We start from the raw sequence: 19,984 nt of genomic DNA on the forward strand, positions 1-19,984 counted from the left end.
ACATTATGTGTAACATAAAAGCCCATCGGATTCAAAGAAACGGTGAGTTTTACCAAGGAGACACATGTCACAACGTCAGGAGGCGATTTTATGACGTGGAATCCTAGGTGGCGCAATAGCTCTTCTTTATATAATTAGATATACTGACTTCATAAACACCAATCTACGCATCTCTTCAGAAGCATCTTTTTCAGCCAACGCTCTCCTTGACGATAATCACCGTCATGGCTGTCTCCTACTTACCTCTCCAAATTGGACACATTGCAGACCATACCTAAAGAGCAATACATAGACTCAGGTATAATCGTGTTGTTTGAGCATAGTTATTTATATTTTCTCAGTAAGCAACCACTTGAAATTTTTTGAAATTATAAATTTCCTAATATCCTTGAAAGTTATAAATTTAATGGTTCTAAAGCCAAAATAAAATTCAAACAAAATGTACATGTAACATTTATTTTATTTTTTGATGAAATTTCATATTTATTGATCAGAGGGAAATTTACAAAAGAATTGGCCTACAAAAGAATATAAAAACTAAATATCATAGTTTGAAAAAATGAGCTTAAAATCAAGGTGACACTTCGAACCATCTGCGTAAAAGACCTTCTAGCTTGTGACCCCGGCGATACTTGAGGGAGGAAATGCGATTTCGTATTGTTCTATCAATAAGACGCGTCATCTGCGCTGTTGTAGACCATGGCTGCTGGTGTTGTCGCCCATTTCGTTCCCTCCAGAGACTGTAAATGGTCAGTTGAAATACCAGTCTGACCAACACCGAGTCTAGAGATGGAGTACGAGTGCGCTGAATAAACAGCAGAGTAACAGACCAGTCAGGATTCATCCTTCGACCAAGTAAGCGCTCTGCCACGTTGTCCCAAACCATGTAGCTGTAGGGACAGGCGAAAAATAGATGATCCCTAGTCTCATCCGGTTTCCCACACAGAGTACAATGTTGATTGACTCCCCAGTTACGCATTCTATCTCCAGTAGATAGCCTATTCTTTACGGCTAACCAAGTCATGAAACTATAACGAGGAATCCCATGCGTGAACCACACGACCTTGCTCCAAGGTACTGTCTCACGCTTATCTCTAATTTATCTGACGGATGAGGGAAGGGAACAGTCTCCCACGTCGTCCCCTGATGCTCCAGCAACCGTTACTAACAATATCTCCAACCCGAGCATTGCGCGGAACACCAAGGTGTATTGTACCTGCGTCGCCTGTAATATCGATGAGCTTCCCCTGATCAAGCCAATTATCGAACCAGAAGAATGCAGCATTGCCATTCTTAACAGCCGCCTTCAAGAAAGGGTAAGCAATGTCTCTAAGCTTTAGGAGTTTCCTCCAAATCCAAGAACCCTTCTGATCCTCTTTTACGTCCCAAAAAGAGCTGTCTCGGAGTAGATAATGCTGTACCCAAGAGACCCACAATGATCCCCCTAGAGTAAACAGCCGCCAGATCAGTTGAAGAGAGAACACTACTTGAGAATCTCTAAGTCTTCTCAATCCCAGATCTGTAACATTTATTTTACATAAGCTTATATAAGTAAGATAAAAATATTCAGATTAAACTAAGCTTCAATTATTTTATGTTTTCCATCATGAGATACATAATTTTCAATTAAAAAATAACAAATTTAAAGTGGTAAAAGTTCAAATCTATTAGACGAAAAGAAAAACAAAAAATATTAATTAAAACCTACATTTTTGGAAAATTTTCTAATTATTTATATTTTAATAATATTAATATATATATATGTATATATAATACTGAAATAAATAGAAAATAAAATTAAAAATAAATATTATAGAATAATTTCGGGCGTAGCCCGGGCCGACCCTAGTAAGCTTATATAAGTAAGATAAAAATATTCAGATTAAACTAAGCTTCAATTATTTTATGTTTTTCATCATGAGATACATAATTTTCAATAAAAAAAATAACAAATTTTAAGTGGTAAAAGTTCAAATCTGTTAGACAAAAAGAAAAAGAAAAATATTAATTAAAACCTACATTTTTGGAAAATTGTCTAATGATTTATGTTTTAATAATATTAATATTAATATATATATATATATATATATATATATATTACTGAAATAAATAGAAAATAAAATTAAAAATAAATATTATAGAATAATTCCGGGAGCAGTCCGGACCGACCCTAGTGTTATATATATCTGTGACTGTTGTTTTGGAAAGTAATCCCTTATTTACAATTATGTGAAACACATGGGTCTAGCTTCGTGAGGATATATGATCATTCTCTCATCTTATGGGTAGATTGATTAGTCATGTCTGCTTCATCGACTTCATGTTTTGGATCTGTATATTTCAAATTTGAGTTAGATAAATACTATACAGATGATTGGAAGGAGGTGTAGTTTTATATTTTTGCTTTAGAAATAAAACTGTAGATTTTTTTGTTGTGGATATAGATAATTTTGATGTAGAATATTAGTCGTATGTTTAAAAAGATTCAACGATTTAGGGTGTGATTGGCTATTGGTGTAGTTGCTCTCCACAACCACAATTATACCCACGGCTTTAAATCTACACCAATCTTGATTTATATTTTTTTTAAAGTTCACAGCTCTTTTTTTTTAGTCCACAACACTTCTTTAAATTTATGTCTTTATAATTGCTCTGCAGAGACAAATTTCTACAGCCTAAAAAATCTAGAGCCGAAGCCAAAAAAGTCACAGTAATATTTTTACAGCCAAAAAATGAAATCACAGCTCTAACTAATCACACTCTTACATATATATTTTCTAAAACAAAAAATAAATGCTCTAGATTTATGGTTTTTCACAGGTAAAAGTAAATAAAAAAAAAATTGTACTTTTAAAAAAAAATTACAAGTGTGATTAGCAAAAATATGGGCTGTAAAAATAATTTAAGCCGTAGAGATATCTTACATCAACGAGCACTTGCTGATCAACCCGTATAATGACCATGAGTCCATGACTGTTGTTAACACGTTACATCACATGCATGGACTTTTTCTCAATTTTCATCGACTATGGTCCATGACCTCACTTAGGTCAGGCCCAATACATTGAACCTATTAATCGTTCTCCTTCCCACGTGGCACTTTTAATGTTATTAGTCTATTAGACGAGAAAGCCCAATGCCAATGGGCTTCAACATGTAATAAGATCAACCGGGTTTAGTTCAATAATTAAAACTTACACCAAATCACTTAACGAGTTGTGTTAGAAAAATGCATTTAACCAAACTAATATTTAAATCATTTGGAAAGTAGAATGATATACGCTATAAGTTTTGTCTATATTTATTAACTTAACCGACCATGATCTATATGCATGATTTGAAATTGGAAAAGATTGGTTCCTGTGAAGTAGTTTGTGCCCTTTGTAATAGGAGATAAAAAGCAGCTGAGGACAAATACAATCCCCAAGATTCAGTTCTTGGAACAAACCTGAATGTTTGTAGCATTTTTCATTTTTTCTTGGGTTTTGAGACGGGAATTAAGGAGATACTCTGTTCTGGTAGAGTTTCATTTTTTTTTTCAAATATACTGAATAGTCATATGATATATTATGTAATAATGCCCCACAATAAAAAGAGAGAGTGACAAATATTCATATGATGATATAGCATGCAGTGTCCCACAATAGAAGGAGAAAATGACAAGAATTAGATAAGAAAAGAAACATGACACCACCGAATACTATTCCTAGCTCTATCTCCCCTTTGGAGATGGCTACAGTGGCTCCTACACACTCACCCACACACACACAACACACAGAGATCTACAACACAACGGGGAAGAGGAGAGAACGTAGGACCAGTTGGACTCTCTTACAATTGCCATCCTACGGCCAGCAGTCTCCCTCCATTTACTCTTCAAAATAAAACATCACACATATAGTAGTAGGAATAGGTATATGAAGCTTTCAGAGGACGGGGGAGAAGTTAAGGCGGGAAGTGTAAGTTGCTTTAGGAGCCCAGTTTCTAGGCACGACGTCGGTCGCTGACAGTGTTTTGCCCGCTGACAAAGTGTTGAGCTTGATGGAGAATGGTCCTTTGAGTGGTCCTCCAACGATGCACCAGTTGGCTCCCCATACGTGCTTCATCTCTAGCCATTCACTCGCTCCTGCCTGCACCATTTAACAAAGGAAACCCATCTTTACACTTTTGAGTCTGTTTTATTGTTACTTTAGTAGACTTTGGCAGACTTTACTGGTGTGCCTTTCTAGTTGGTCAATAAAGAACCATGAGTGTGCTCACTCCACTAAAACTTTTCCTCCTTTTTCGTTTTAGTATTATACAAAATAAACGCATACTTTGAAGTGGAAGTGACTTTGTGGTAAGAAAATGGGAAACTAAAGTCTAAAAAGAGATTTAAAAAAAAAAAGAGTTTGGTTATAAAGAAAAAGAAAGTACTTGGCGAATATGCATGGAGCCAATGTCGCCTTCTCCATCTTCAAACTCAACCAGCAGAGACAACCAAAAATCAGTTGATCCTTCGTTCACATGGAACGCAATGTTCTTCCCTCTATACTTGCATGCCGTCCTTTTTTAATATTATGCAACAAAAAATCAAAAATGAAATGGTCAACGGTCAAAAATGTCAGGGACCATTTAAAAACGAGATCTCGCCGCTAAAGCTCACCAATTGCAATAAAATCTAATAATTTCTAACCACATAATTCCTATATTTTAATTCGCTCGTGCACTGTCACGAGTTAGTTATTGTCATTGATGAAGAAAATAAACATTAATAAATGACTTTAAAAGAGAATAATAAAGTAAACATGTACCGGCGGTAAATCACGGGGATGAGACCTCGGTTGCGGAGGGGACCAGATTCTCCTGAGATAGCCAGTCGACCAAACGCCGCGCCACTAAGATCAAAGTGAGTGTTGGTTTTTGAACAGCCGGGACACTCGTCGGTGATGATGACGGTGACGGCTCTCCGGGAACATATACTCCTGTCCAAGCACCGAACCTTGTAACAAGCTCCGCAGCCTTCACCGTTTTTGAAGAGGATAGGATTCACCGCTCCAACCCTCGCATGTAACGGTTTCACGTCCACCAACGTACCGTAACCACACGCTCCTCCTGTATTCCGGTATGTAATGAGACAAAAGTTTCTACATTTCTATCACTAGATAGTGTGAAGTGAGGTTTAATTATGTGTTACCATCGCTTCCGTCTCCGTTGGCGCTTCCGTACCAGGTGGCAACTGCAGGAAGCCAATGCGAGTTTGAGGCGTGGCTATTGGATGTCACTGGAGCGGAGGAGCTATTCAGAAGCCGCAGGAAAATGCAGAGCGTGGCTAAGATGATGGCCAGAGAGAGCTGCATTTTACCCTAAGAAGTATGTTTTGCCGACAGTGAGAGAGAGAAAGTGAGTGAGTGAGTTGTGGAACTGATATGTCAGTGTTGTTGTTGTTATATAGAGAAAAATAAGCAAACTGCTTTTCTGTGGTTTCTCTTTTTGTTTGAAGTCTTTGCCAGTTTGGTCCCTTGCCGTTGCTCTTATTAACGGTGAGATGCCACTCTGATAAGACCTACCGACAGTTAAGGCGTCGATTTCGCTCGATCCAGTGTGTAATTGTCATGGGACCTATAGGGGTAATTTGGTACATTTTTTAGTTTAGACCCTTGTTAATCTCCCGTAGATTCTGTGGAAGAGAAGAGGAATCCGTTAAGACACTGACTTGCCCTTGCCCAATCTCTTATCTTCTGATTTGTTTTCTTCCTATTTATTTTTCACGTGTTATGTTCTTAGATTTTATGCTTCATTACATATATATTGATATATAATTTAGTTATATACAAACTTAAACATCTGTACTAGTACATTTTTACAAAACTACTACTGTTTGTGTATATTAGTCGATGAAATGATTGAGTGTACTTGAATGGAGGGATGAATATATTATATGATTTACGTTAAGCAAAACTTTGTGGCCAATCTCGTGCGCACAACGCTTGAATCATTGCCATTGCGAATATATACTATAATAATAGAGGTAACGGTTTTCACGCTAATTCGTATGCTATAACGAACAACCACCTTTTAGCTCACTAGTGACATATTAGTTCGTTGTTTTGTTATTATTGACGATGGTAGGGCAAAAGATAATAACTATTTGATGGTCACTCAGTCCCAGATCTTATTAAAAGGTGGATCCACGATTTGTTTTATTTTATAAGCAAAGCACATGACCAAATTTATACTCTGTATTATACGACCCTACGTTAATGTGACGTTACTTTCTTAAAGCTATGAGAAAATGTATAAAGGGAGATATTTCTAGCGTTAATTACGGTAGGTTTTGTTTAAATATGATTATATTTCATGGTGGTATTTAAAGTGTTAGTGCCAAAAATATACTCTCCCGTTCCCAAAAATGAGATTTTTTAGATTTTTTTCTTGTTCCACAAAGATAAATTTTCTATATTGTTAAGATATTTTTTTTATACTTTTGAAGAACAATAATTAAGAATATTTTAATTGATTAAATTTCGTTGGTGGAAAGTTATTGGAAAATGTATAATAAAGTAAAAAATAGATTAAATTATAAATATTTATTAAATTTTTAATAAGTTGCATATTCTAGAAAATTTTATTTTCGGATAGACATGACTGATTTGTTTGGTGTATATACTCAAATGATGCTTGCAAAGTTTTCACTTCAAGATTTCACGGCATCCATGATTTGTTTGGTGTATATACTCAAATGATGCTTGCAAAGTTTTCACTTCAAGATTTTACTGCATCCATCATCTTTTATACAGAAAAGATAATCAATCATTGGATATTACAAACGGTTCGACAGTTTGCACCTTATTAATGTCCCGTGTTCGTGGTTTCGGATTAATGTTAGGTGGCCGATCATAGTGTGTGTGAAACGAGTGTACCATAAGTCAAAATGTGTATGATAACAGATTCACGTGATAGAATTGAATAATTTATTAGTTGAATTAAAAGCATTAGAATCTTACACAGTTTCATGTTAGAATGGGATAATTATTCCTACAGCCAACCAGACTCTCACTACCCTTCTTCCCATTTACATACAATACACTTCTCCGGATTTTTTTTTTGTAACTTGGCTTGCTTATATAAATGCATGAAAAAAAAAAGAGTTTACAAGGCTTCTGCCTTTAGTTACTTACGGGCCTAGCACATTACATATTAAACCAAAATAAACCCATAAGTTAGAATCTAATAGTGACTCTTTGTTGCCTCTTCAGCGGAGAATACAAAGTGATAGTGATCAGAGAAGAGCCCCTACGACGTGGAAAACCAGAGCTGCATCAGACAAGAGGACAATCGTGGATTAGTTGGCCGTAGGGAGGATATTTTGTTCCTGATTTGGTGATCAATCTGCTTGATCAGGGAGTCCATCGAGCAGAAAGTGTTTCTATGAAGTCTTGAGTTGCTTTCAGTCCAGAGAGAATAGATTGAAGCCTGCCAGCACCAGAGGGCGGGTTGAGTAGACAAGCTTTTGGTTGGGAGAGTCTGCATGATGAGAAGAGAGGCGGTCCAGTCACCTGTAGGTTGCAGGGAGCATCGAGCCGTAGTGGCACTCCAGACCCCAAAACTAAAAGGACAAGAGAATAGTAGGTGATCTCTACTTTCGGAGGCTGAGTTACAGAGGAGACAAGTTGGTGGTGTTTGAATTCCCCAGCTGATGAGCCTATCTCTTGTAGGACATCTGTTCAATACGAAAATCCAAGTGAGGAACATTGTCGAGGAATGCCTCTCTTGATCCAAACCACAGAGAACCAATTAACTCTAGGTAGAGTGCCTCTCAACTCCTGATAGACCTGACTGCTTCTATAGTTATCCGATGAGTTGTTTCCAATCCGCCATTCATATTGATCTTCATGTTCCTGTAGTTTTATAGTAGTTAGGAAAGATGCGACCTCTACCTGGAAAGATGCGACCTCTACCTGATTTTCTGATCTTGCAGGAGGAAGAGCCCAAGCGTTGTTACTATGAAGCGAAGCTAAAGAAGCCTTCCATGGGATTCCAAGATGTGAGGTCGCAGTTGCAGAGAGGTAGTTAGTCAGCTTCCCATAGGGGGACCAGTTGTCTGTCCAGAAACGAGTTCATGTTCCATTGCCCACACGCAGATGAATCCAAGGGTAAATTGTGTCCCTCATCTTCAACAATTTTCTAGCCATCCTGGACATTGATTGGTTTGGTTTCATTGTCCAAAAGTTATTGATATCATCTTTTAATATTTCAGTTCAGAACCAAGCAACCCAGATGGAGCCTTGTCTGAAGAACAGAAGCCAAATAAACTTTAAACAAGCTGCCTTGTTCCAGGAGAGAAGGTCACGAATTCCTAAACTTCCTGATTCCTTAGGCTTCGTTACTTCCGACCATGCGACTCTTGCTGAATGGTGACCTTCCAAATTACCTTTCCACAGGAAGTACCCACAAAGGGAATTGATTCGCGCTACACAAGCTTTTGGAAGAATGAAAGCAGAGGACTAGAAGGTGGTGATTCCAGCAATAACCGTCTTGATGAGATGTAGCCTACCAGCAAAAGAGAGAGTTTTCACACTCCAAGAGGTAAATCTACTCTTCACCTGTTGAATGAGAGGTTCACAGTTTTGTAGAGAGAGCTTCTTAGTGCAGAGGGGAACACATAGGTAGCGAATAGGTAGAGAACCCGCAGGCATTCCTGTAGAGGCTTGAATAGCTTCCACCTCTGGAGCCAAAAGGTCCGATGAAAAGAAACATGATTTCTGCATACTCACTGCTAGTCCAGACCGTAGCTTAAATTCTTTCAGAATCTGCAAAACCCTTTGTAGTGAAGCTAGGGAACCATCTAGGAATATCAGGAGATCGTCAGCAAAACAGAGGTGGGTTAGTTTAGTTCGAGAACACTGGTGATGATAGGAGAAGGAGCCTTCAGCCGCCTCTTTATTTAGCATTTGGGATAGGCAGTTCATTGCTATAACAAAAAGATATGGAGAGAGTGGGTCCCCTTGCCTTAATCCTCGTTTGCCTTTGAAGTAACCATTGACACACCCATTATAGGCTACCATAAAGGAGGGTGTGAAAATACAGACCTTTAGCCAAGTGAGAAGTGGTTCAGGAAGCTCCATTGCTCTGAGGCAGTTGAGTAGGAAGTCCCATGAGAGAGTGTCAAATGCCTTTGAAATGTCTACTTTGATTGTTATTCTCCTTGCACCTTTGTTGTTGTGGTAACCGTTTACCAATTCTGCTGCTAGGGTGGTGTTCTCAACGAGAAGCCTGCCCTTTACAAAAGCGGTTTGATTTGAAACGATGAGATCCACAAGAATAAGCTTCAGCCGTGACACCAGAAGACGAGAGATGACTTTGTAGATCGTGTTGAGGCAAGCTATCGGTCGAAACTCAGAAATTCTCGTTGGTCCCGGGAATTTAGGGACCAGAGTAAGGATTGTGGAATTTGCAGTTGCAGGCAGGAAGCAGTGCAAGAAGAAGTGCTTGACAGAAACAATGACTTCTTCTCCCAAGATGTCCCACGAGGCTTTGAAAAAAGCAGAGGTAAGGTCGTCTGGACCTGAAGCTTTGTTAGGATTGAGTTTGAAAACAACTTTCTAATCTCTTCACCTGTTGGAATCGCAGTCATTTTCTGGAGAAGAGCAGGTGCAACTCTGAAGTGAGATAGAGCATTGAACCAGTCAGGGTTCGAGCACAAAGAGTTTGTTGCTTGAGAGCGTTGGCCTAAGATGGAGAAGAAGTGGTTAACTGCATGGTCTCTCATTGCTACTGGATCAGAGATAACTTCTCCTGAGAGAAGGATGAACAATCTTTTTGCGTTGTAGCTTGCTCTAGTTTGACAGATTCAGAAGAAGTAGGTGGTATTTAGATCCCCCTCTACCAGCCAGTTGATGTGCGATTTCTGTCTAAAGAAACATTCTTCAATTTCCCTTAAGAAAGACCACCTAGTATGAAGATCACGTTCTATTTGGAAGGTCTGCACGGAGGGATTTTGCAGTGATTCAACCTGCGCAAGTTGCAACAAATAGTTAGTCTCTAACACTTTTTTCTGAATATCAGAATAATTTTGTTTGTTTAGTGCTCTCAGATCCTTTTTTATGCATTTCAGCTTCCAACACAGGCTAGTGAGATTTACTGCAGAGCTTCCGGCCCCAGCCCACGCCAGAGAGACCACTTGGAGAAAGGTCGGGTGTTTAGTCAAGTAGTTCAGAAATCTAAAAGGCTGGGTTCCTACTTTAGGGAGTTGAAATGCAAGGTCAGTAAGGCAGGGAGAATGGTCAGAGGGCAAGGGAGGGATGAATAGGCGAAAGCATTAGGGAAGATGGAGAGGATGTGGTTGTTTATGAGTAAACGGCCTAGTTTCTTAGCTATGGGGGAGACAGGGCAGGAATTGGTCTAGATGTGAAGAGGTCCATTGAATCTGAGGTCAAAAACACCTAGTTGCTGGAGACTATCTATGAATTCAGCCATTCCAGTAGTTATGTAGTTCAGAAGATGACTGGAATGTTCAGAGTGGTGCAAGATCTCGTTGAAGTCACCTGTGATCATCCATAGGGAAGAGCACCGGGAGTACCTCGAGCAGACATCAGTAAGTTCCACCCAAAGATCAGATCGCTCCTGATAAGTGTTATCAGCATAGACGGCAGTGTAGTGAAAAGAAGGAGCCGAGGGGAGACTCACTTCACACGTTACTGACTGTCTCGACTCATGGACCAGTTTTAGGACAGCGGGGTATTTCCAGATAATAACAATTCTACCATCATCATCACAGGCATGGTTTGAGAGATAGTTCCAGCCTCGGCAAAGTTTAGACATAAAAGAAGACAAGTTAGGTTCTTTGATATGGGTTTCCAAAAGAGCACCAAAGAGAGGCTTATATTTAAAGAGCCAATCACAAAAGGGTTGATGCTTATCCGGGTCATTTAGGTCACGGATATTCCAAAAAAAGTGTTTTGAACACATTAAAGAGAGGAAGGATGACCCCCAGAAGAAATTGGAGGTCCATGAGTCAAAAGAAGCGAATATTTGTTGGAAAGAAGTAAAGAAGAATGAGGCAAGCTTGAATTGACGTCCAGTACTTCCTGAGAAAGGGGAGAAGTATCAGACTTTAGAGGAGGAGATAAGGAAGGAGATGATCAGGAACGTTTAAGGGGTCTACGAGGAATGGCAGTAGGAGAAGAGAAAGATGCAAGGGGGAGTTGAAATGAGACAGCAGGAGCAAGGGAGGTTTCAGATGGTGGAACAGAGCCCCCAGAGGCCTCCATAGTAGCCAACTCGCAAGGCGCAAGTTGCACAGGGACAGAGACTCCAGCAACCGAAGCAGAGTTTTCAGCAATCTCTGAGCTACTCCTTCCAGCTTCAGGTACTTTATTTTCCACAGGAGCTACTCTAGCTTTACCACGTTGCACTTCTACATAAACCTTGTCCTTTGCTTTCCCACGTTTGGATTTGGAAGCAGAAGGTGGAGGATCATTGACTGTTGATTTTTCCTTTTGATTTACAGTGTCCTGCGGAGGAGGGGACCGCTTGAGACAGTTCCTAGCAATGTGTCCAAGCTCTGAGCAGTGTGAACAAGTTGGGGGTACCCAAGGATAGCTAACTTGAACCTCCACTACCTCACCACTCTCTCTTTCGAATTCGACGACTTTTGGGAGAGGAAGGTTAAGATTCACCTCCACCTTGACATGTGAGACAGTAAGACTCACCAAGTTCTTTGTAAAATCGTCAGTTTCTTTTGGTTCTCCAACTAAACCGGCAACAAGACTTAACCCTTTATCATATCGTAGGTCAAGGGGAACTCCAGTTAGGTGGGCCCAGATCTGGATAGAGTCGAGAGGTGGGGTAGTAGACGAGTGAGAGGTGCCCCATTGAGAAGTGTGGAACATTGTTTCTCCTACATACCATATACTTTTTTCAAGAATCTTGGATCAGAGGTAGTCATTGGGAATGCGCACGATGGTTGAGAGCTGGAGAGGATTGTTGTGGATTTATAGCTGACCACCCTTTCCCCACATGTGGTTAAAGACACTGCGGATTTGGTGGAAAGGAGGGGCTCTACCATTATAGTAGCAGACGATGAAATCTTTGTTTATGTCAGCTCCTTTTTTGAAGACAGTATCGGGGATGAGAACTCGGGGTCTTCCGGAATTAGACATAGCTAACGGGGCCAGTCTTTTTTGAGTTTTATCTTCCCTTTTCCAGAGAGGGGACCTGGGGGGCAGAGACAAATTGGGAGGAGTAGTAGCACGAGGGGGTGGGGGAGCTACTTCAGCAGCATCACTAGAAGGAGGTGGGCAGTGTGGTTTTGAGGCAGGTTAATGAGGAGGGGGGAGTGTTTCTGGGGGAGAGCTATATAGTTTGGGAGAATGGTTTCAAAGCAGGGAGAGGGTTCAGTAGGTGGGAGAGTTGTTGTTTCAAGGGAAGGGGGCTCCTATCCAGTTACTAACGGCGTGGCCAGTGGAGATTGTTCTGTACTCACAGAAGAGTGAACAGTAGTTACTGTTGAAGTTGAAAGTAGATCAACTTTCAGAGAGTTAGAGACAGAGGTCAAGATCTCATTAGTAGCAGTGGGAGGCTCAGCCATAGTTACGTCATCAGAGAGACCGACTTTGACTTGTAGTGGAGAGGATCTGGATTTTTTTCCAGAAGCAGTTTGGATAAGGTTCTTCAGAGGGGATGGTGAGAGAGGTGGGAAATGGTTAATAGGGAAGGGGGAGGGAGGGTCAGGAGGGTCAGGAGAGGTGGGAGGCAGAGGATGACCTTCACCAGTGGTGACCGCGGCGGAATGAGGGCGGAAGCGCGAGTAGGAAGTTTCCAAGCAGACTTCATCGTAACATGTGCCAGAAAGCTTGTGGCTTTTATTTTTGACCCACATCTCCGGGTTTTGTTTTATAAAAGTTTTCATTTAAAATGTTAATACTTTGACGTTTAAATTTATAACCTAATTAGTGTCGAAAATAGTTTTAAACTGTGGTCGAAGAGGACAAAGAAGTAAGTACAACACGCTATGCACAACTGTAAAATTTCCAGTAGTTATAAAAGAGGTTTTTTGATCAAATAAAAGAGTTTCAACTCAACTCAACTCCAAAACATGTAACTTCTTCAATCCAATACTAAAAATTATACCATTCTAACGTAACGCGTGAAATATTTTAGAGTTGAGTTGTAAATAAAATTTACTTAATATAATAATGTTATTAGTCGGAGATGCCCAGATAAATAAGGCCCAATAACATGAACATTACGAAGTGCATGCTTTGTCGCCGAATGCGAAATTTTTTTGGATCGCTTGCAGATTGATCAATAAGATTGCACCTCTTTGTTTTTTCATATGTTTCTAACCATCATGAAACATGAAAGGTAAAATTAAATATCTTTATAATTAGCAGTATGTGATTCAATTAACCATTGACCAACTACGCGTCTAAACAATTCACCTTTTAATAAATCTTAAGGCCAGAATTTAGACAGATTAACTTTAATAATGCATACTTGCTTACCAAATGAGACAAAACAGAGCCTGGAAAAATCCAATTTTCTAGCAAGACTACGAAAACTCAAAAGATTCAATATCAGTAAATCATAAATTCACAAGTGACGTCTTAGCAGGTATGATATTTTCATTTTACGAATCTTTCTTGGGATTACAAAGAGAGAGAGAGAGTCTTTTCTTATTACAAATCTTACTTGGACTCTTCTTTGTCTGGGCCTGAAAACGTATTTCAGCCCAAATCGAAGCCTCATTCCAGCTCTACTCTGTTAGCTCTTCTTTGTTTGGATATTATTATTATTATTATTATTACTTTTTTTTTCTTTTTTTTTAATGTCTCATTCCAGTCCAAGTGACGTCTTAGCAGGTATGATTTTTTTTTTTTTTTTTTGCTAAATTGTAAATATCATATAAATGAAAGAAAGATTTTACACAAGCAAGATCTTAAGTTTGGACACATCTTGGCAAAAAGAATAAAAACAAGATGGATCAACCACATCCAAACAGTTGGATACAAAGCCACTTAAAACTCTATCTAATCCATAAAGCCATAAGTGAGCTAAAACGTTTCTTGGTTCTTCTAGAGGAGATTAAATTCTTCAACTCCCTGTCAAGAGAAATGAAGACGGTTGTAGGAGACAGTGCAGTAGCATTGTGAATCAGGTTATTCCTCTGTTTCCATACATGAAAGATCACCGCTTGAGAAGCCAGCTTCCTTAGCAGGACCTTCCTCTTTGACGTAGCTGTTCGGATCCAAGATAGGAGCTCGGACCAGTCCGCAAACATCCGCGCGGGAGGGTTGCATCTAGCGAATACCTGAGACCATATATCGCCGGTATATGGGCATGAGATAAATAAGTGATCACGCGTTTCCGGATGAGCTGCGCAGAGAGGGCACGTCGCTGGAATTGCAAGACCCCAAGAGATCAGTCTTGATATTGTCGGTAGACGATCGTAGTTCGCTACCCACATCGTGAAGGCGTGCTTCGGAAGAGCCCCTTTGAACCAGACGACATCATGCCAGGCTTGGCTTGGCTGTCTAGGTCTCAGCACCTCCCAAGTAGCCCTAGAGTTAAACACATTCAAAGTACAATCAGGAGCTTTCCATTCAAATACATCATTAACATCATTAGGAAGTGGAAGAGGAATAGTAGTTAAATAAGAGTGGAATGCCACTTCCTGCTGAGAGCGTGGATGAGGAAGCGACCAGGATGAGCCAGAGATAACATCAGCTACCATCGCCTCCTTACGCACACGGAGCGCTCTGGGTCCACCAGCACCTATGTAATTAATTAACTGACCAAAAAGAGACCACACATCGAACCAGAATCTTGTGGTGACACCATTGCCAATGACGGTGTTACAGAATTGCAGCGCGAGAGGTCTGAGTTTAAGGATTCTCTTCCAAGCCCATGAGTCCAAAGAAGCAGGTTCTATGGTCCAAAAGGAGTTTCCCGTGAGATGAACACTTCTATGCCAATCAGACCACAGCGAGGGGGAGTTAGAAAGCAATAGCCAGATGAGCTTAAGACCCAAAACTTGGTTCCACACAGTGATACTTCTAATCCCCAATCCCTCTTCTTGCTTCGGGAGACAGACCGTCGTCCAACCAATTTTAGCAATTCCTCTTTTCTCAATATTCCCAGACCAAAGAAAGCGTGCGCAGAGAGATTCAATCGTCGAAATGCAACCCTTTGGAAGAACAAAGGCTGAGACCCAGAAATTAATCAGGCCAAAAATGACAGATTTCAGGAGCTGAAGCCGGCCAGCGAAAGAAAGCAGCTTGACAGCCCATGCTTGAAAGCTTCTGGTGATTTTGGTCATGAGCGGGGCGTACTCTGATATTTTGAGCTTCCTGCTCATGAGGGGAAGACCGAGATATCTGATGGGAAAAGAACCAGTGGAGAATCCGTATCTAGCAATAGCAAGGGATTCACTATGGTCCAGACCCGCAGTAAATAGCTCCGTCTTTGTCGTGTTCATCTCAAGCCCAGACCAAGAAGAAAAATCATCGAGACATTCAGATATGCCGTGGAGGCTGTTGCTGCTGCCATAAAAAAATATCATCACATCGTCCGCAAACATCAGGTGAGATATCTTAAGATGCTCAGTTCTTGGTTGATATCTGATGTTACCATCCTCGTATCTCGATAGCAGTAGACGTGATAAGCACTCCATAGCCAACACAAAAAGATACGGAGAGAGGGGGTCTCCCTGCCTCAAACCTCTAGTGCTTTTGAAGAACCCACCAGTGGCTCCATTAACAACCACAGAGAAGGAAGCAGTAGTAAGACATTGAGAGATGAGGCTAATGTACTGTTCCAGAATCGCCAAAGCTCGAAGCGAGGCGAAGATAAAATCCCATCTTACACTGTCAAACGCTTTCCTGAGATCCACTTTCAGCATTCCTCTGGACGAGATATTCTGAGTATTGTAGCCATTGACCAGGTCAGTCGCAAGCAGCACGTTTTCCGCGAGAAGACGACCAGGGAGGAAAGCAGATTGCGATTTGGGGATCATCAGCGGAAGAATCTCCTTTAGTCTCGACGCTAGAAGCTTTGCAATCACTTTATAAACCGTGTTAAAACAAGAGATAGGTCTGAATTCTGAAGGATGCGCTGCGTTTGGGGTTTTCGGTATAAGAACGAGATTTGCCGTATTCCATTGCTTCAGCAGATAAACAGATTTGTAAAACTCCAAGATGGCTTCGGTGACTTCAGGGCCGACCACTGACCACGCAGCGGTGAAGAACTCCACAGAGTAGCCGTCAGGACCACCCGTTTTATTTTTAGGCAAAGAGAAAAAAGCATCTCGAATCTCCTGAGCTGAGAACTCCTTCACAAAGTCGGCTGCTTGCTCCCTAGAGCATTTAAAATCAAACAATAAATCAAGGTCACTCTGCACAAACATCTGAAGCGAAGTATCACCCCCCAAGAGGTCAGAGAAGAAATCCACACACTGCTCTTGAATTTCTTGAAGAGAGTCAACCCGCTGCCCACTAGCATCGACCAGAAAATGGATACGATTGATAGCTTGTCTAGAAGACGCATACTTGTGGAAAAGCCGAGAACTGCCATCTCCAAAAGCTAACCAATTGATTCTTGATCTCTGGAAAAAGAAAGATGTTTCAGCGTTAGAGAGCTCTTCCCACTCTCGCATTGCCTGAAGCTCGATCTCCGCGTTGGTCGTGCTGGGTATGGCAAGCATTCTGTTCTGGGCCGAGGTAAGCTTCACAAGAGCATGCGCCGTTCTGAGCTCAATACCCGAATAGTTCAATTTGCTGAAGTCCTTTATACACTTCTTTAACAACTTCAGCTTGCGCGAGACTCTGAACATAGCTGAACCTGTAACATTAAATGAGAATCAGCAATTGCAAATCATACCAAGAAAATCAGGGCTCAAAGTAATGAAATTATAGAACCTGAACGGCTTCTTGACCCTATCCACAGTAGGGTCTAGAGTAATGGAGATAACCGCATGATCTGAGAACTCCGGGCTGCCAAAGTAAGCTACCGAGGATGGAAACTGAAAGTACCAGTCGCTGTTGACAAGAGCTCGATCTAACTTCTTGGCGATCGGGTTCTTCTTATTCTTGTTCCACCATGTGAAGGTGTTGCCTCTGAAGTTAAGGTCATCAATATTTGCATTCAACAAACATTCATTGAATTCTCGGATTCTTCTGTCCATATTGAGGGAGTGAGGCTTAGAATGCTCATTCTGATCTCTTATCTGGTTAAAGTCCCCCAAGATTAGCCAGGGCTTGGTGTCGAGCTGATGGGAAGACACAAGCGCTGAAATCTCAGACCACAAACCGCGACACTCCTCAACATTATTAGACGCATAGATAACAGATATAGTGATGATAGACTGAACCGCAGGCCAAGTTACTTCAACTGTTATCATCTGAAGAGACTTGGATAAGGTAGTAACAAAAAGGGTGGGGTGCCAGAGAACCCATATTTTACCAAGCGGAGAAAAGGCATAGTTTTCATCAGATGACTAACCAGGAAAAAGATCCGAGATAAATTTATTTTTCTTCGGCTGCTTTACATGCGTTTCAACCAACGCGCTAAAAAGTGGAGAGTGCTTCCTATACCACTTACATAATCCGCTGCGGTGACTTAGTTTATTTAAACCGCGTATGTCCCAGCAAAAAAGATAAGTCGACATAATATTAATTGAGTTTGGGGCCCTTGCCCCGGATACCTTTTTGACCTGAGAATTTCTTTCTATTCCTAACCAGCTCGAAGTCCGGCTCATGCTTACTGTACTCACCCTCTTCAAGCTCAGAGTCAGAAGACTCCACATCAGATGAATCCGCCTGAAGGTCAGACTGAGACGAACGCGATATGCCAGACGGGCTTCTAGGGAACTGGCGACGAGTAGCAGAAGCACTAGATTCACCCCTGACCTTATACTTATCCGTACCCAACCGAGACTTGATCGCAACCTCAATCATGCTTGTATCAATAGGGGCCCCTGGATTCGTTTTTGTGGCTGGTAGCTGATTAGTCTGCTTAGGGACCGCGTTATGAGCTACTTCCTTTGAGTTATCCACTGCAGCCCATTTCTGCTTCTGCCTCGATCTGCTTCTTCTTGTTTTCCTTCCCCTGGCTTCCTTTAGAGGTGCTTGAGGACATTTAGCTGCAGCGTGGTCAGTGGCGCTACAGATGGAGCAAGGCTTCGGAGCTGTTGGACAACGCCTAGTGGAATGCCCAATCTCCTTGCAGAAACCACACACTGGAGGCATCCAGGGACTTGAGACAAGAACTCTAGTTATGACCCCAGACTGAAATTGAACGTTCACCGCCTCCGGTAGCGGCTTTCGAGGATCGATGATAGTGAATACTTCCGCAACCTCCAGATTAGTTTTATTAGCTGTTGAAGGGTGCAAGAACTTGGGATCTCCGACCAAGCCTGCAATACGCTCCAGCCCATCCTCATTGAAGAACTGAAGTGGGACATTCCTTAACTCAAGCCAAATAGGAGCAGGCTTGAGTTCCGGTTTGGTTGGGATGATGCCCGGTTCCCATTTATCCACAAACATAGTCTGCCCTTCAATCTGCCACAGCTTCTGCTTGATCACTCTGTTCCTTGTTGCAGCGTTCGGAATCCGAAAGAGAAAGGAGAAGCCTTCCATTTTAGACACAGCAATATCTCTGTACTGCTTGCTCCAGATTCCGTTGACGATGTTGTGCAAGGTTCCCTGGGAGGGAGGGTCAGAGTAGAATTGACCGAGTACAAAAGGTTCCCACGCTTTCCGGTTTTTCTCAATCACAGAGTTTGGGATTTTGACGCAAGCTTCCCCTGAAGGGAGTATGAATGCTTCCCCTTTCCTGGATAATTGTTTGACCCCCTTAGCACGATCACACCAGTTGTCAGTGGCTCTGTTTGGAGCTATAACCGGTTCGTCCTGCGAGACCACTGCAGCGGGAACGTTGTGAGAAGCTCCAGCACTGTTACTTCCCCCCTTATCACCGTTGGTGTTGATAGGAGGGGGCATCGTATCAGCTTTCTGCGAGCTCAAGGGTGCGTCCATGGCTACAGCATCAGCTGATTGCTCTGCAGGGTGAGCAGAAGCAAGGGTTGGAGGGACAACAGTTGCGCCCACAGTAGTAACCGAGGAGCTTGTAGGCGTCGCCATCAAGCTCAACTCATCCACTGTTTTCGCCAAAGAAACCTCTTCGGGAGCTGGATCTGTCACCTGAGCGACGATCTCTGGCATGTCGGAGGGGTTCTTGGCAGTTTGTAGGCTCAGATCTACTGAAATCAGAGGAAGTTGAGCATCCACTTCAGCAGGAGAACTACAGTGGGCATCAGAAATTTCCTCAGAGACAGGAGAAGGGAGCCTTTCTTCTTCAGCTGCGGGTTGAAACGAGATCGGCGGGGCTGAAGACCGAGGCGGCGGATGCGGGTCCGGCGGATCTGGAGATTTCGCTGACGGAGATTTTTTAGCCTTCTGCTTCCCCATCACTTTCGCAGGAGAGGGAGAGGAATTCTCGGCGAGGAGCCGACGCCTAATAAGACGTCGGTGGGAGGCGGAGAGGAGAGGCACGGTGTGAGCAATGTCGTCGGGAATCGCCTTGCGATGAGAGAGAAAAGTAGCCGTTTTGAAAAACCTATATAATTGAAGTTGGTTGAAATTCAGGTTCATTTTTTGGATATTATTACACAACATATCGATTTTGATCGTCTTTGGTTGTAAAATAGAAAGATAAAATCTGGGAATGCAGGAGGAAAGAGTTCAGAGCATAAAACGTGTTCGTTTCTACCGACTGGAGTTTTAATGTAGGAAACAAGCAGATAACGTGTTTAGATTGTATGTGTTGATAAAAAAAAAATCCTCAAGTATCGAACTTTCTATAAACATATACCAATATAGCCAACTAAATTACAACTTTTGAAGCTAAGAAAAGGGATCCCATAACTGAGGGGCTTGTCTCACGGACACATAAGGCCATAACTCTCGTCCCAGACTGCCCTACGCTTTTAATGAAACAGCTCACA

The 19,984-nt window shown here is 41.6% G+C and overlaps 2 protein-coding genes across 2 annotated transcripts; both read right to left on the reverse strand.

Annotated features, from left to right (window-relative positions):
• Nucleotides 1-3,601: 3,601 nt before the first annotated feature.
• On the reverse strand, nt 3,602-5,435 carry LOC106376160 (expansin-B3). Its single transcript, XM_013816225.3, has 4 exons — nt 5,177-5,435; nt 4,794-5,094; nt 4,417-4,546; nt 3,602-4,130 (listed from the first exon to the last, which is right to left on the reverse strand). The coding sequence occupies exons 1-4, from the start codon at nt 5,337-5,339 to the stop codon at nt 3,927-3,929; spliced, it is 798 nt and encodes a 265-aa protein (XP_013671679.1). The 5' UTR covers nt 5,340-5,435; the 3' UTR covers nt 3,602-3,926.
• A 6,983-nt stretch (nt 5,436-12,418) lies between these two features.
• Nucleotides 12,419-12,862, reverse strand: BNAC01G20790D. The gene has a single exon (XM_013813428.1). The coding sequence runs from the start codon at nt 12,860-12,862 to the stop codon at nt 12,419-12,421; it is 444 nt and encodes a 147-aa protein (XP_013668882.1).
• Nucleotides 12,863-19,984: the final 7,122 nt, after the last annotated feature.

The sequence above is a fragment of the Brassica napus genome, chromosome C1 (genome assembly GCF_020379485.1).
Source record: "Brassica napus cultivar Da-Ae chromosome C1, Da-Ae, whole genome shotgun sequence".
NCBI classification, from domain to species: domain Eukaryota; kingdom Viridiplantae; phylum Streptophyta; class Magnoliopsida; order Brassicales; family Brassicaceae; genus Brassica; species Brassica napus.